At 41.3% G+C, this 15,660-nt stretch overlaps 1 protein-coding gene across 2 annotated transcripts; it reads left to right on the top strand.

The window, feature by feature from the left end:
• The first annotated feature begins 369 nt into the window (after window positions 1–369).
• On the top strand, window positions 370–10,639 carry umodl1 (uromodulin-like 1). Of its 2 annotated transcripts, none has more exons than XM_034293081.1 (17): window positions 370–561; window positions 964–1,206; window positions 1,392–1,556; window positions 1,660–1,769; window positions 3,270–3,456; window positions 3,913–4,053; window positions 4,137–4,562; window positions 4,846–5,103; window positions 5,262–5,374; window positions 5,567–5,786; window positions 5,972–6,109; window positions 6,273–6,748; window positions 7,033–7,193; window positions 7,349–7,585; window positions 8,245–8,404; window positions 8,810–8,894; window positions 9,748–10,639. In XM_034293081.1, exons 1-17 carry the CDS (start codon window positions 495–497, stop codon window positions 9,933–9,935), a joined length of 3,375 nt encoding a protein of 1,124 aa, XP_034148972.1. In that variant the 5' UTR covers window positions 370–494; the 3' UTR covers window positions 9,936–10,639. The 2 variants fall into 2 exon arrangements, with proteins under 2 accessions (XP_034148972.1, XP_019903515.2); XM_020047956.2 differs by having other exon boundaries at window positions 6,270–6,748.
• Window positions 10,640–15,660: the final 5,021 nt, after the last annotated feature.

Genomic DNA, 15,660 nt, shown 5'->3' with positions numbered 1-15,660 from the left:
ACTGTGTCATGGTTACCTGAGTGGAAACCAAGTCACCTGGGACAGGTACGGCTGCTTTTCTCACACTGTCACTATCTTTCTCACATGTTTGCTGGAAGTCACAGTGCCACAGCAGGTCACAACTGAACTGGTACACAAAAGGAAAACTGCAAGTGTGTGAAAATACCAATATGGTTATGTATATTAAAAGGCCTTGATTTTAAACGATTGGGCTGATGAACACACATTCAACAGTTCAAGGTCCTTGGATCTACTCTAGAAATGTCACTCCAACCAAAAACCAATTAATCAACCCTCTTCAGGTAGCAGTATAATCTCTGTCGCATCATGTAGAATGCCTACCAGTGTTACCCAAGGGACGTGTGAGAGGGGAGGAGGAGATCAGAGAGAGAATGAGGGCAATGAAACACAGAACAGTTATCGACAGCTTTGCTCAGAGAATGAACTTGCGGCATGGTCCCTGAATACGTGGCGTATATCATTTATTCAAGACAATGTTTTCACTTTTTCTAGTTGGAGTCCTTCTGGACCTCTGCATGGGACACAACACTTTTTTTGAAGGTAAAAACAAAACAAAATGAAGTCATGACACAATAAGAATAGGACTACTTCATATGCTTTACTGTTCATTTACATGTTCTATGTCTTTGTAAATACATTTTCACACTGCAGGTTGAGAATATGATGGCTATATGTACTAATCAATTGTTTTAATGTTTCTAAAAGCAGGTGTCTTGCTAATGCAAATGTTTACATAAAAAAAAGAATATATTATTATATATTAATGCATATAACAACCTGTTTATATCCGCTTATATTCAAACATCCTGTTATTTATACAAAAGTGATCTGCAATTACGTCCAATATTATATCACTATTGTTTGGAAGGCTCTACTCATTTCCCTCACATTCTAAAACATGGAAATATATTTTAAACATGCACAACAATTTCTTTATTTCAGGATATGATTTGTCTAGGTCCAGTTATCACTTGTGTACTGGACATGAGACCACGGTGGTGAGTAGAGTGTTATCCTATCAGACCTCTTACATCGACAGGAGGTTGTGTGGTGGCTGGCTAAGCTGGAAGTCATGTAAGGTCACTCTTTATAAAATGGCCTATCGGACTGAGTACATGAATGTTACCAAGGAGGTTTTAAGGTGTTGTGATGGCTATGAAGAAGTGGGCTACTACTGTGCTTTGCGTGAGTAACCTAGCTTTTATCTTTGGACATTTAAGAGCTTCTATGACTATTAGTCCTGGTTGTATTAGAGCAAGTAGACCTTAATGTTGAGTTGCTTACAAATAACACTAGATGGGGCTGTCGGCCAAGAACACAGTTTATTATATGATATCTATAATGTTATCCATAAACATTGAATATGATAGCTTTGAACAGAGCCCAAGAGTTCACTGCCAAGCCTGGCTCCTGTCCTGGGGTCGTAGTGGAATCACCCAGGAATACACAGTGTAAATGGGACTCCGATTGCCCAGGCTGGCAAAAGTGCTGCCAGAGAGAGGGCCCCTCTCTTTGCACTGATCCTGAACCTACAGGTGAGCACAAACCCCAAATCAAATGTTGCAGTCAATAAAAATATATATTTAAACTGTGCAATAGGTAAGCAAACACAGAAAATGTCAAACCTATTTCACTCAGGTATTAGAGGCTGGTGCTTCAATATCACTGTGACCGTGAAGACAGAATATGAGCGACTGATTTCCATGGATGGGGGAATCCTGAACCACACAAGGCTGTTGCACTCTGTGGTAGGCTACCTTAACTCCTCCAGTGCACTTCTTAATTAGGGCTTACTATATACAGTGGATATAAAAAGTCTACACACCCCTGTTAAAATGCCAGGTTTTGGGGATTTAAAAGAATGAGATAAAGATAAATCATGTAAGAACATTTTCCACTTTTAATGTGACCTATAATGTGAACAATTCAATTGAAAAACAAACTGAAATCGAGGGGGAAACATGAAAAATAATTAACCAATCACATTCAAACTCATGTTAAATTTAAGTCATTACACACCTGCCATAATTTAAAGTGGCTGATTAATCACAAATAAGGTTCAGCGGTTGTAGTAGGATTTTCTTAGTTGCATCTCAGAGCAAAAGCCATGGTCCACAGAGAGCTTCCAAAGCATCAGAGGGATCTACATTTTTGAAAGTTATCAGTCAGGGGAAGGGTACAAAATAATTTCCAAAGCATTAGATATACCTTGGAACACAGTGAAGACAGTCATCATCAAGGAATTGCTGGCAAGTACTGGCTGTGTGCTACATGTGACAACAATCTCCCGTATTCTTCATATGAATGGGCTATTGGGTAGGGTGGCAAGACGGAAGCCTTTTCTTACAAAGAAAAACATCCAAGCCCGGCTGAAGTTTGCAAAAACAAACAAAAGTCCCCCAAAAGCACGTGGGAAAATGTGTTATGGTCTGATGAAACCAAGGATTAACTTTTTGGCGAAAAAACAACACTGCACATCACCCAAAGAACCCCATACCCACAGTGAACCATGGTGTTGGCAGCATCATGCTTTGGGGCTGTTTTTCTTCAGCTGGAACCGAGGCCTTAGTCAGGGTGGAGGGAATTATGAACAGTTCCAAATACCAGGCAATTTTGGCACAAAGCCTTCAGGCGTCCATTAGAAAGCTGAAGATGAAGTTCACCTTTCAGCATGACAACAACCCAGAGCACACATCCAAATCCACAAAAGCATGGCTTCACCAGAAGATTAACATTTAGGAATGGCCCAGCCAGAGGTCAGACCTGAATCCAATTGAACATCTGTGGGATGATCTGAAGAGGGCTGCACACTGGAGATGTCCTCACAATATGAGAGATTTGGAGATCTTTTGCAAAGAAGAGTGGGCAAATATTGCCACGTCAAGATGTGCCATGCTTTTAGACTCCTACCCAAAAAGACTGAGTGCTGTAATAAAATCAAAAGGTGCTTGAACAAAGTATTAGTTCAAGGGTGTGCACACTTATGCGCCCCAAGTTATTGTGAGTTTTATTTATTTAATTTATTTTCCTCAAAGATTTCAGTTTGTTTTTCAATTGAATTGTTCACGTTATAGGTCACGTTAAAGTTGGAAAATGTTCTGACATGATTTATCTTTGTCTCATTATTTTACATCACAAGAACCTGGCATTTTAACAGGGGTGTGTAGACTTTTTATATCCACTGTAGTCCCTGTATTTCTCAGTTATTGTGCCTAATACAGGACGTTAACATTTGTATTGGTTTCCAGATGACAGGAGCTCTGGACTCCACTGCTGTCAATGTATACTACATCAACTCCTGGTCTGTAGGGCCATTCAGAACCGCCTCCTCTTTGCTGATTGGTTCCCCTGAAGTTCTGTCTGGGTCTAACACGACCACTAAGCTGCTCTTTCTGATTAAAAACATTGAAGAAATCACCTCAGTGACAGTGGAAGGTAAAAGGAAACTCTGTTAGAGTGTGGGGCCATATAGATCTTATAGATCTATATAATCCGTACTGTAAGTCTTGATCTTATCAGTGAATTTTCCTCAACTTTGTTTTTCTGGTGGTTATGATTATGTAATATGTGTTCTTAGGAAAACTTTGCTCAGGAAATGCTGACTCAGTTACATCACGATGTGTCACTTTGTCTGACCACTTCCTTCACTCTCCTCTGTGAAATGTTTCCTCTCCAAAACGGAAAACTGCCCATTGACTCGCAGAAACACAAAGCACACAGGTTTAACACACAAAATCACACGTGTGTGCACAGGCACACACATGCACGCAAACACATGCAAGCAAGCACGCATACACACACACACGTACACAAACACAAACACACACACACACACAGTACCGTAAGTACACAGTATCCACATGTATCTACCTTCTCCTGATGTCCTTTCAGATATAGATGAGTGTGCCCACATGGCCCTCAGCAGCTGCTCACGTCAGGCAGACTGTGCCAACACAGAGGGCTCCTACAGCTGTACCTGTCCTCATGGATTCACTGATTTGAACCCCAACAACACTGGGGTACACTGCCAGGGTAAGGACAGGGAAGGCTCACTATGTACAAGTGTCAACACTACAATGTTTTTTGCATTTTCAACCTATTGACTCTCCTTTCAGCTGGTGACCCTTTGACCTCAGCCAGGCCCAGTAACGCAACTAATTTGTTCCAGTGGACAAATGCAACAGGGCTGCCGCCCTACAGCACCAACTATCCGTCCTGGTTCCCAAGCTATGCCAATACCTCAACAGGCGTAGCTACAACGACTGGCAGGGCCATGACGCTTAGCTCCACCCATACACCTGCATCCAATCATGACCTATCTGCAGCCGGCTCCAACAAGTCTGACACCAGTACAGCCATCTCCTGGCGTGGACCCACTTCAGTCCATACAACAAACACCGACACTCCAACCATGCACCTCTCTACCTCAGTCTCCTCAGAACCAGCATGGCACACCCTTTCCCAGCAGACCAACGCTACATCCCAAACTGGGATTGGACCTGCTGAGGAGGACATGGGTTTGTCCTCACCATCTGAATGCCGTATGTAAATCAATAAAGTTCCCATTATACTGTATTGAACAGTGACCATGCTATTAAGCACAAGGACTTTCTTGACATTAGTTTCCTCCAAAAACCTCCCAGCTGTTTCTGGAAGTCCCAGGCTGTTTCGATCATATTTTTCTGTGCTACACATCCATCTTTGTTGTAATCGTTTTAAGAAATGTAACGCTTGACAAAACGGCTACTATTTCGAGACAGCTCATATGTTGTGATATTTTATTGATGAGGGGATGTACTGATGCCCTCCTTCACTCTCCCACAGACCCAACACTCATAACCAACCTGCAAGTCTCCAACATCACTGGCTCCTCTTTCTGCCTGTCCTGGACTGCTCAGTCCCAGAGCGGTCTCAGCTTCCTGGTGACGCTGATGGAGGGGTCAGAGTTCAGAGGAGCCTGGGAGACAGAACTGTCAGTCTGGGTGGTGACAGGGCTGCAGCCTGGAGGTCTCTACAATGTCACTGTCACTCCCACTGCCTGTGGGAGACAGGCGACCAGCCTGCATCTGTTGGCTAAGACGGGTCTGTGCCATGTTTCACAGGTCAACTGTCTGTAGTGTGCATGCTAGGAGGGTGGTGTCCTTCCAATTCTGGAAGTGCACTTGCTGAAACGTTTCTTTCTTACTGAACCTTTTCTTCGTTACTGCAGTGCATTGACTATATATGTGTCCCATCCACAGACGCACAGACACTTCAAGCAAATGCTTGCCTTACCAACGTGGAGTTCACCAATGCCCTGCTGTTTCCCTCTAGCCAGGAGTATCAGAATCTTAGTCGTAGTATTTTAGAAGAGGTACAAGCAGGAGCTCATACACAATGGAAGATGATTGTTTACACATTTTCCTATGGTTGTATTTATGTACATTTGCCCAATAAAAACCCTTATATTTTTGTAGTTCCTAAATGTTGTAGTTGTAATTCATATATGTTATAATGTTGTGTAAAATATTGCTGATTCAGACAATGTCCTCTTACCGTCCCACAGATACTCCAGTCCCTCCCTGATGAGATCCTGGCCCTGGTGAACTCAGGAGACGTCAGAGTTCTGATTACAGGCTTGGCCCCTGGCAGTGTAGTCGTGAACTTAACCGTCATCCTGACACCGCGTCAGTTCTATGAAATCCTGAACGTGACCTCTGCTCTGATGCAGGCCCTAGAGAACAGCTCCACGTACACCGTGGACCTCAACAAGACCAGCATACATGGTAACCCTGTCCTAACTGTTTACAGTGCCTGGTCTCCAATGTTCCATGAAAAGGATTCTTTCTATCAATGGGACGTCATGATTGAATATTGGTTGAGTATTAAGGGAGATAACTCGGACTATTAGGAGGAGTAATAATAATATGGTTAATCAGATCTTTAGACAGACGTGTTTTGACCCTAACAGATGTTAACGAGTGCAGTACGGCGAACATGGACTGCTCCCCATGGGCCCTGTGTATAAACACCTGGGGCTCATACAGCTGTGTTTGTCTGGATGGGTATATTGACTTGAACCCCTCCTGGCCAGGACGGGCCTGTTCAGGTAGGAAAATAGAATCCCTTCACTTTAGTTTGATAGTCTAAATTCATACATACTTTGTCTGTAGCGACAAAAATATTCCAAGCTAAACCGTTACAGGCTTCATTGCCTATTTAGTTTACTGCAGCTCAACTCATAATTTTTTGAAATTGTTACCTTACAGCAGTTTTGAGCAACACAACACCTGAACAAACAGCCACAACTCCAGCTATAACAACAGCCACAATTAACAATCCGGCTACATCCAAAAATACAGCTGCAACTAGACTCGACCCACCAGTAACAACCAACAACCCGGGTTCAACCTCCACTCAAATCAAAATGATAACACTGAACCCAGGTCCAAAAGCTTCTGACGTGCCTACAGCAGAGACCACCACTGTGAGCGCTGGTCTCGCCACAAGCCTACAGCGTAGTACTTCTCCATTTCTGGTTCATCTGGTCACCTATGCGAGGGCCATCTCTGTGATGTGCAAGGTCCGCTCTATCACTGTGATGGTGTCGAGGGGCTTCCTGCAGGCCAGGCACATCCGGGATTCTTCCCTTTACCTGGGGAGAGAGGGGTGTGGCCTGAACGCAGGGACCAGCAGTCACGTCCAGCTGACAGTGGCTTGGGACGACTGTGACACACAGCTCTCACATGTAAGTCAGTGACTAGAGCTGCTGAATACCGGGGCCCTTTTGTCACAAGCCGCTGCCACAGCCTCTAGTGTGTGTTGCCTAAATGAAGAGGTGTTAAATCTACGTAACAAACTAGGATTTTACACCTTCGTATGCCCTTGTGTAGGAAAAACATGTAACATTTATTTATTATATATTAGACATGCAGCCTGTGACTACTGGGTGCAAATTAAGTTATACTGTCCTTGTGGTTTGTCAGAATGAAAAATAACTAAGCCACACCCCTGTTAACCTTTGTATTTCAGAACAACACTCATTACACTGCTAAGACGACACTGTTCAATTCCATGGATCCCCAGAGCCTTGCCAATGGCACAACAAGGGTGCCTGCAGTAGAGCTTAATGTCCCCATTACCTGCACCTTTGAGAGGAGCATCCTCATTTCTACTGGCTACATCCCCACGGAGTAATATACCTTACCTACCGTCTCCATGGTGACATCCACCTCCGTTTTACTGACTGAAACCTGTGACTCTCCCACTGGGTGCTGCATCTACAGGGTGATCTATGACATATCCAGCGTGTTTTGATTATGCTATGTTACTCATGATTTGTTGACAGGTACGACGCGATCAATGATGCCGTCATGGGCTCAGGAACCTTCCACGTGACATTTCAGCTGCTGCGTGGAACGTCCCCTCTCCCTCAGAACTACAGCCTGTCTCCTGAGGATGAAGTTGTGGTTGAAGTGAGCGTCGACTCCACGGTTGACAGGATGAAAGTGATCATCAACAAGTGCTGGGCCACTGAAAGCAACAACTCCTTAGAATTAATTACTTACGTGTTCCTGGAAAACAGGTCTGTTTTACAACTGGTTTAGAAAGTGCCCTATCACAACTACTATAGATTATTGGTTCATTCAGCCGCATAACATAGAATATTTTTGCGTAACAGAACAGTTTGCATTCAAAGCAACTCTCCTCTGTCCAGTAAACAAAAGTATGTTTTATGATAAACATTTGGGGGATATTTGTTTTCCCTCTAAATGGAAATTTACATTCAGAAACTGAATATCCATGAATGATCATTACAAAATGAAATTGCACTCGCATCTTCAGTCGAACAGCTTACAAAAACTGCAGAAAATGTTTTTGTATATTTCATGATCATTTTTATGGTTTAATGATTTCCTATACTATTTAGTGCTAGCGATCTCACTTGAACAGCTATTTAGTGTTTAGAATTGTAGCAACCAGGAAAGAAGATCATGCGTCTTAGTGATGTGGATGTTGAAGAGGGAGGGTGCAGCTTCTGCCGACCAATAGACATTTTAGGATAAGAAATTCAGGCTAATATGCCAACGTTTTGAAACACTATTAATCCACTATTGCTGCAAATATAGAATGGACATTATCTGAATTTAAAATGCAAAAATGCTATATGTTTACCCTTTACGACGAGGTGTTTAAATACTTTGAGTCAGACAGTAATCTGTTTCTCTGTGTTTCTTTCCTCAGCTGTCCCGTTCTCAACACCCACACCACAGTCTTGGAGAATGGAAACTCCAGCAAGTCTCGCCTTTCCCTGCGCATCTTCTCCTACATTAACCTGAATGTCGTCTACCTGCATTGCCGCATTCAGATCTGTATTGAGACTGGTTTGGTCAACTGCCAACCGGTGAGTATTGATTCATCTTTATTTATGTGTCACCACTCAAGTTTAGCATTTTAAGGTTGATGTCCAGATATACTATGCAGCCAAATGGGGATTTTGGAGGAAAAGTCCTGGTGGGTTGAGTATAACATTAGGGTTATATAAGGTAAGGCTTAGAGTTTGGGTTAGGATTAACTTGGCAAAGACAATGTATTCATATTCTAGGGTGAAGGTTTAGGCCTTGATCTTATTTGAAACTGTGAGGTGCTGGTGTTAGGCTCTGCCTGGCTGTTCCATTGACCCAAAGTGCAGTGGTCCGACTCTGGGTGTTGGTTCATTGTGTTCCGCCATTTTTGTTTAACTACCTATAGGCTCTTGAGACTTCTCTGTAACTTTTTGAATGATTTTCTAAATATTTTGCTTTGTCAGAAATGCACTGAACGAGCACAAAGATTATCCAATGTAATTGGAATAGAAAAAGCATCCTGTGGACCATTTTTTAGATCACACCAAGGTAAATATGAATTCAAAATGGGACTCAAATGACATGATGATGAGTCAACTGATTATGTCCAGAAAATCTATTATTTTTTACATATTGTATATTCCTGCTAACCCATATTTATTTTTCACCCTTAATAAAGAGGAGAACAAAATCATTTGCAGTATATGACAAACAATGCAAATACTGGGATATATACTATAATAAAAAAGGTACATGAAATTGTGTCTGGCATACCAACATTTCAATGCCTAGTGTATTTGTCTGGGTCCAGTGCCCGTCGCGGACCACCATGCTGTGGGCGGCTTTGCCCATGATCATGTTTGATTTGATTTACCTAAACAAAGATATTGGTTTAAGCAAGCATTTTTTAATCAGCAGCTCAGGGTCACCAATATTGGCAGCCTGGTGTTTAATACCCTGGCCAACGTCCCTTAGGAGGATAACACAACTGAGCCTGTTAAACATGGCTTACACACTGGAAGGTGTCTTTCAGCTCCTTGACATCCTTTGGGGGTTCTGATAGACTGCCCGTTTTAATTCAAAGCAAAAGGTTTGCAGTGGGGATTCAAGTCTGGATACAGAGATGGCTGTTCAAATGTTTATTTTGTGGCAGTTCAATTCTTATGTGTGCTAGGTGTTTCTGGGAGTTTCACTTGGTGTACATGAGTGTTTGAAGAATTTCATTAGTATTACTGGTTTTGGCATGAATTATAACTTGATTAGAATTTGGTTTTTGTTATATACCATTGTTTTTGCTCCTCTTTATTAAGAGTGCAAATCATTTTGGACCTGACATCATATAGGCCATGATGTACTGTATATATCATATACTGATCTTAATGTTTCTGATGTTTTTTGGCAGTGTCCATCCAAGAGAGAGATAAAACTCTTTATCTCGTGGGCTACAGCTTACTGGGAATAGGACTGTTCCTCCTCTTTATTGGAGGCCTCTCTTCCTTGTTCCTCTACCACAGGAAGCGAATTAGAAAATACAATTTAAGCCTCAAACCAAAGCAAGATAACTTTACCTATCATGTTTTTGATACTTAGATCTGGAATAGTTTAAGGACAAGGAACTTAAAAGGTATAGTTTTTAGTTAAGTTCTTATGTTTAACCTCACTAGTTCTGCTAATGAAAAGGTCAATTAATTAAGGAATATTATGAAGAAAAATAAATCACTTTTTAATGCATTATTCACTTGGATGACTTCAAGGTCTTTTCAATTATTACAACACTTATACACTACAAAATGTATTTAGAAAGTACCAGTTGCTTCGGACATTATTGTAACATTCTAGTTAAGATCAGATTTGTAAAGGGTATCTTATTTATAAAATATAATATATACTGCAATCTCTTTATTTTCCTTTGAACTGATATTTTTCTAACCTGAGTATGCATCTCTTTACCTTACATTCCAATCCTTGTTCCCCAAATCAAACATTATTTTATTAATGTGTTTTCAATGAATAGATGGATTTGAATCTGATTGGATAACCCTGAAAGATACCCTCCAATAACAATGATTATGCAAATATTAGACGTATATGTTTTTTTCACTCCACAGAATGCATTGGTAGCCAGTTGTTAAAGCAATATTTATTTTGTTTGTCCAGATAAAGACTATAGATGGACTATAGAAATCACATGCATTTTATCAGCATAGCTTGTGGCTGTGGTGTTAAATCAATAGCTGACAAGTCCTGAAATATTGACCTGCTGAAATATGTTAATAAAAACATAGAAATACAAATAAATGTTTTGGATATTGAATTATTTCTGTTGGAGGTGGGGAAAAATATTCCCCCACGAATAGTCCTGTTCTGCTCTCTTACTGTATGTCAAACTGGCGTGTAAGTCTCCTATATGACAAAATAGTAAACTTGGTAAAAGCATGGTGCTTTTATTGCTGTAGGTCTAATTTTCACAGGGGAGACATTGCCAAAAAGTATAAAAAATGTATGCACTCTCTTCTGCAAGTCAATAAAAGCATCTGCTAAATGAATTAAATATTAAATATAAAAATCTCTGTTTACAGAAGAGATATTCAGCTCTTACTCTATGAGGTCTGTAGCCTGCTGGTTTTCTGTTCCACCTCATCATTATTTTCTGGAGTTCCAGGTTTAATTAAGAACCTGATTAGGGGTTGCAATGAAAAAACGTAGTGGAACTGGCTTTGAGGGGCAGAATTCAATACCATTGATTTAGAGTATGAAGTCATCTTAGTAATCTTGAAGTAATACAATAAGCTATGCACTAGAGGACACTGTTGGGTCATAGCATGACACCATAAAAACATTTTACAGACAACAGATGTTATGATTTCACAGTGCCATGACATTATTAAATACATATAGCTAGGCCATGGCTAATAAAAAAAGAAATATAAAACATTGAATAAAGGACATACCCATTTTCAAAACACTTATCAAAAAGCATTTGTTATCATCATGACCTCTCTTTTTTCACATTTTGTTGTGTTATAACATTAACTCAAAATAGATTTGATTAGGGGTTTTGCTGCCACACAAAAAGTAATGTCAAAGTAAAGAATTGGATTATCAAATTGTTCTATAAACAGAAAATAGTTTGCATAAGTATTGATTACATATTTACCCACCTGGATGTCAGTGATACAGTCTACTTGGGATTAAAGTGCCCTTCCCTTCCACTTGCTGGAGCAATGCTGCTGTACTAACTAACACAAATTAGTTACTAACGTTATTGTACGTGGTATGTGCAGAAGTAAACAACTTTAGTGTAGCCAATATTAGGGTGACTGCTAAATCCCTTTACATGATTGCATTTTCACTGAAACAATTAACGTCTACCTGTTGTGGGGGAAATGGAAACAAATCTGTATGATTCTGAACACACTCTAAATTTCCATAATATAATGTAGCATGGCATTCTTCAAACCCTCACGTGAGCGCAATGCCACTTTGACCTGACCTGTATCCTTTCATGCCAGCAAAGCGGCATAAGCTGGTCACCTGCCAAACAACACAGCGAAGGCACCAGCAACAAACAGCCAGGATTGGTCACTAGCCAAACAACACAGCGAAGGCACCAGCAACAAACAGCCAGGACTGGTCACCTGCCAAACCACACAGCGAAGGCACCAGCAACAAACAGCCAGGACTGGTCACCAGCCAAACAACACATTGAAGGCACCAGCAACAAACAGCCAGGACTGGTCACCAGCCAAACAACACATTGAAGGCACCAGCAACAAACAGCCAGGACTGGTCACCTGCCAAACCACACAGCGAAGGCACCAGCAACAAACAGCCAGGACTGGTCACCAGCCAAACAATACAGCGAAGGTACCAGCAAAAAAACTCTTCAGAGGTATTTATAAACGCCACCCCCTGTTAACCCATACAAACCCTACCCTCTATTAATCCATACAGCCCCACCCCCCTCTTAACCCATACAAACCCTACCCTCTATTAATCCATACAGCCCCACCCCCCTCTTAACCCATACAAACCCTACCCTCTATTAATCCATACAGCCCCACCCCCTGTTAACCCATACAAACCCTACCCTCTATTAATCCAAACAGCCCCACCCCCCTCTTAACCCATACAAACCCTACCTCCATTAATCTATATGGCCCCACCCCCTGTTAACCCATACAAACCCTACCATCTATTAATCCATACAGCCCCACCCCCTCTTAACCCATACAAACCCTACCCTCTATTAATCCATATGGCCCCACCCCCTGTTAACCCATACAAACCCTACCCTCTATTAATCCATACAGCCCCACCCCCCTCTTAACCCATACAAACCCTACCCTCTATTAATCCAAACAGCCCCACCCCCCTCTTAACCCATACAAACCCTACCTCCATTAATCTATATGGCCCCACCCCCTGTTAACCCATACAAACCCTACCCTCTATTAATCCATACAGCCCCACCCCCCTCTTAACCCATACAAACCCTACCCTCTATTAATCCATACAGCCCCACCACCTGCTTGCCCCCTGGCAACCCGTTTCCATGGAAACAACTCTGGCACAGTCTCCGTTTGCCATGGAAGCAGGGCGGTGGGTGAGAGGCAGGATGGAGGGAGAGGCAATAGTGTTCTTTAACAAAGTATGTTAAAACAAGTAAAAACTGTTTTTGCCTGAGCAAACTGTAGATTCCATGCCTACCAGTAGATTCCATGCCTACCAGTAGATTCCATGCCTACCAGTATGATAACATCCCCGTTCAACAAAGTTTATACAATGTTTGGCATCCTCATTTTGAGTGTGAATGAAGAGTAATGTATGTTGTCTTTGCTTGTCTATACATCAGCCAAAGCAAGTTGATGATAAGGACATCCAGTAAGAAGACCTCTTCCAGTAGGGAATATCCTCACCTCGAACAGTAATTTTACCATGAGGTGTTTAGAAAGGATCCTGGCTGGTAACGGTACATAAACGGACAATAGGCTTAAAGTAGAGGAAGAGAAAACATGAATTAGTAATGACCTGTGGGGGTTTCCAAGCCCTTTGAAGGACTGGTCTGAAAGCCCAGGGAGATGACTGAACAGACAGACTGTTGAGGTGATAAATGCTATCCAGTCCTTCTGTCTGCCTCAGACACAGACTCAAATAAACATACTGGCAATGGAAGAGAGTTGTCATAACTCAAATTTGGCACACAAATGTATCTAAAATTACACCAGAGCTATATTGTAATTTGACTCAAATTATACATCTACAGTATTTTCCCAAAAATGTATTGTCAAAATGATTGACACCATGATTTTAGTACTTTTTGCCTCCTCCCCTTGTAAGGATAACAGCACTGAGACTTTTCCTATGTGTTTTATGAGATTGGACTGTTATATTATTGGAAGGGATCTAACACCATTCCTCCACACAAAATGTTTCCAGATCCTTCCGTTTGTGCATATGAACTGCCATATTCAATTCAAACCACAGTTTTACAATAGGATTTCCGGTGACTGCAATTAGTGTGCAAATTGTTGATTTTGTGGTTAATTAAGAAACACTGAGTGGATTTTGATGTGCGTTTGAGGTCATTGACTTGCAGGAAGATTCACTTGTGGACAAGTTCCAGTCTTTGGCAGAGGCAATCAGGTTTTTGGTCAGAATGTCCTGGTACTAGGTACCAAGTAATGTTCATATTGCCACTGGTATATTTCTATTTTAAGGTAATCTGAATGCAAGCCCCGGTTCCAATCCAAGTGCAAGTGAGGTTTAGAAAATTCCAGGTGTTTACATTTTTCCCTTTGGCCAACCACACCAATAGTTGTCTAAGCTTAAAAAAAGGCATTAGCCTTGACCACAGTATACTCAAAAATGGGTTCCATAAGGATTCTTTAGAAGCTTCTCTAGAGAAACCAATGTTTTTGTTGTACCTGGACCACATTGGGATTCTACATGGGACTCAAAAGGTAATCTACTTATAACCAAAAGTTCCACCCAAAAAATATACCCTGCCGCAGGGACATGGGAGAACCCTTATAGAACCTTTTTGGGTACTAGGATAAGGACAGGTCAGTGCTGTAGTATTCAAACCTGGGTACTGCGTGTTGGAAAACTGGAACATCATTTTCATCATAGTGTTTGTACCGTACGGTACACCTGTCCTATTCTTTGGCCATTATACAGCCATGCAGAGAAATCACTGAACCCAGTGACTCCCACAAGATGGCTGCCCATACCATTTGAATTCATGTTACTGTTTGACCTTGCGCAGGGGTTGATGTTTTGTGCTCTTAACACCAAGATATGAGACTTTTTGCATTTGCCTTGGATGTAATGGCAGCCTTGCCATTTGTGAAGCTCGCTACGTACAGCTTTGTTGAGACTTAGCTTATAGATGTGTTAATTCAATTCTGTAGTAAAAGTAAAATGTGCTTTTGGGTCATAGAGCAACTATCCTGTTGTCCATCTATCACTATTTGACTTAAAGCTGGCATATGCTGCCATGCTTTTGGAGACTGTTCCCCTTGATACGTTGAATGATTTAGCAGTTTTTGTGACTTGTGTTTAGGGCACCAACTATTTGATCTCTTTGGAACTGTTAGTTGCCTCATGTCGATTTGAAACCTCAAATATTAAAGTGATAATTGTAAGACCTCTAGCTGACATATATGTTCTGCCAATTGACCATCAATCTTATGTTACCTCTGCAGTTGCATTGTAATTATGATTTAATTAATTTGAATTAACAATCCTTTTCTATGTCGTGTTTACGGTATTTACTGGTTCAAACTTGAAAAATCCCAGAAACAAACAAATATAAGCACAGGCATTTGGACTACTTTTACAGTAACAGTTGAGGTCAATATTTTTGGGCCCTTGTGCCCTCTGAGAAAGTGCTTTTTGCTAACTGAATTATTCAGAAGCTCTTTATTGAGATGGGTGACTCACTAACGTAGAGTGACAGAGCACTTTCTCTCCCATCTCCCTTGTCCCTGTCAAAAAAAAGAACTTTGGACAGTTAGTGAAATACAATCATTATAACCAACAAAAAAAAAAATGTTTCTAGCTGTACAGTTTCTAGGTAGGCTATGCTATTTTATTAAATGCCTTTGAAAATTGTAAATACTGTAGATAGCCTGATGTTTACTGGTAGGAGGGGACCAGTGTGTGAACAGTACTCAAAGTCCTTGTGGCATCATGTGAAGTCTTCACATCGGTTGCAGCTAAAAACAAAGTGAAATAATTGTGTATTTGTGCATCTGTGCGTGTTGGAGAAGGATGCAGAACACATCTGCCTAATCAGATGACTATGTGACTA

Source organism: Esox lucius, chromosome 7, assembly GCF_011004845.1.
Source record: "Esox lucius isolate fEsoLuc1 chromosome 7, fEsoLuc1.pri, whole genome shotgun sequence".
NCBI classification, from domain to species: Eukaryota; Metazoa; Chordata; class Actinopteri; order Esociformes; family Esocidae; genus Esox; species Esox lucius.
The sequence above is the reverse complement of the archived record's forward strand: the minus strand, read 5'-3'. Positions and strand labels throughout refer to the sequence as shown.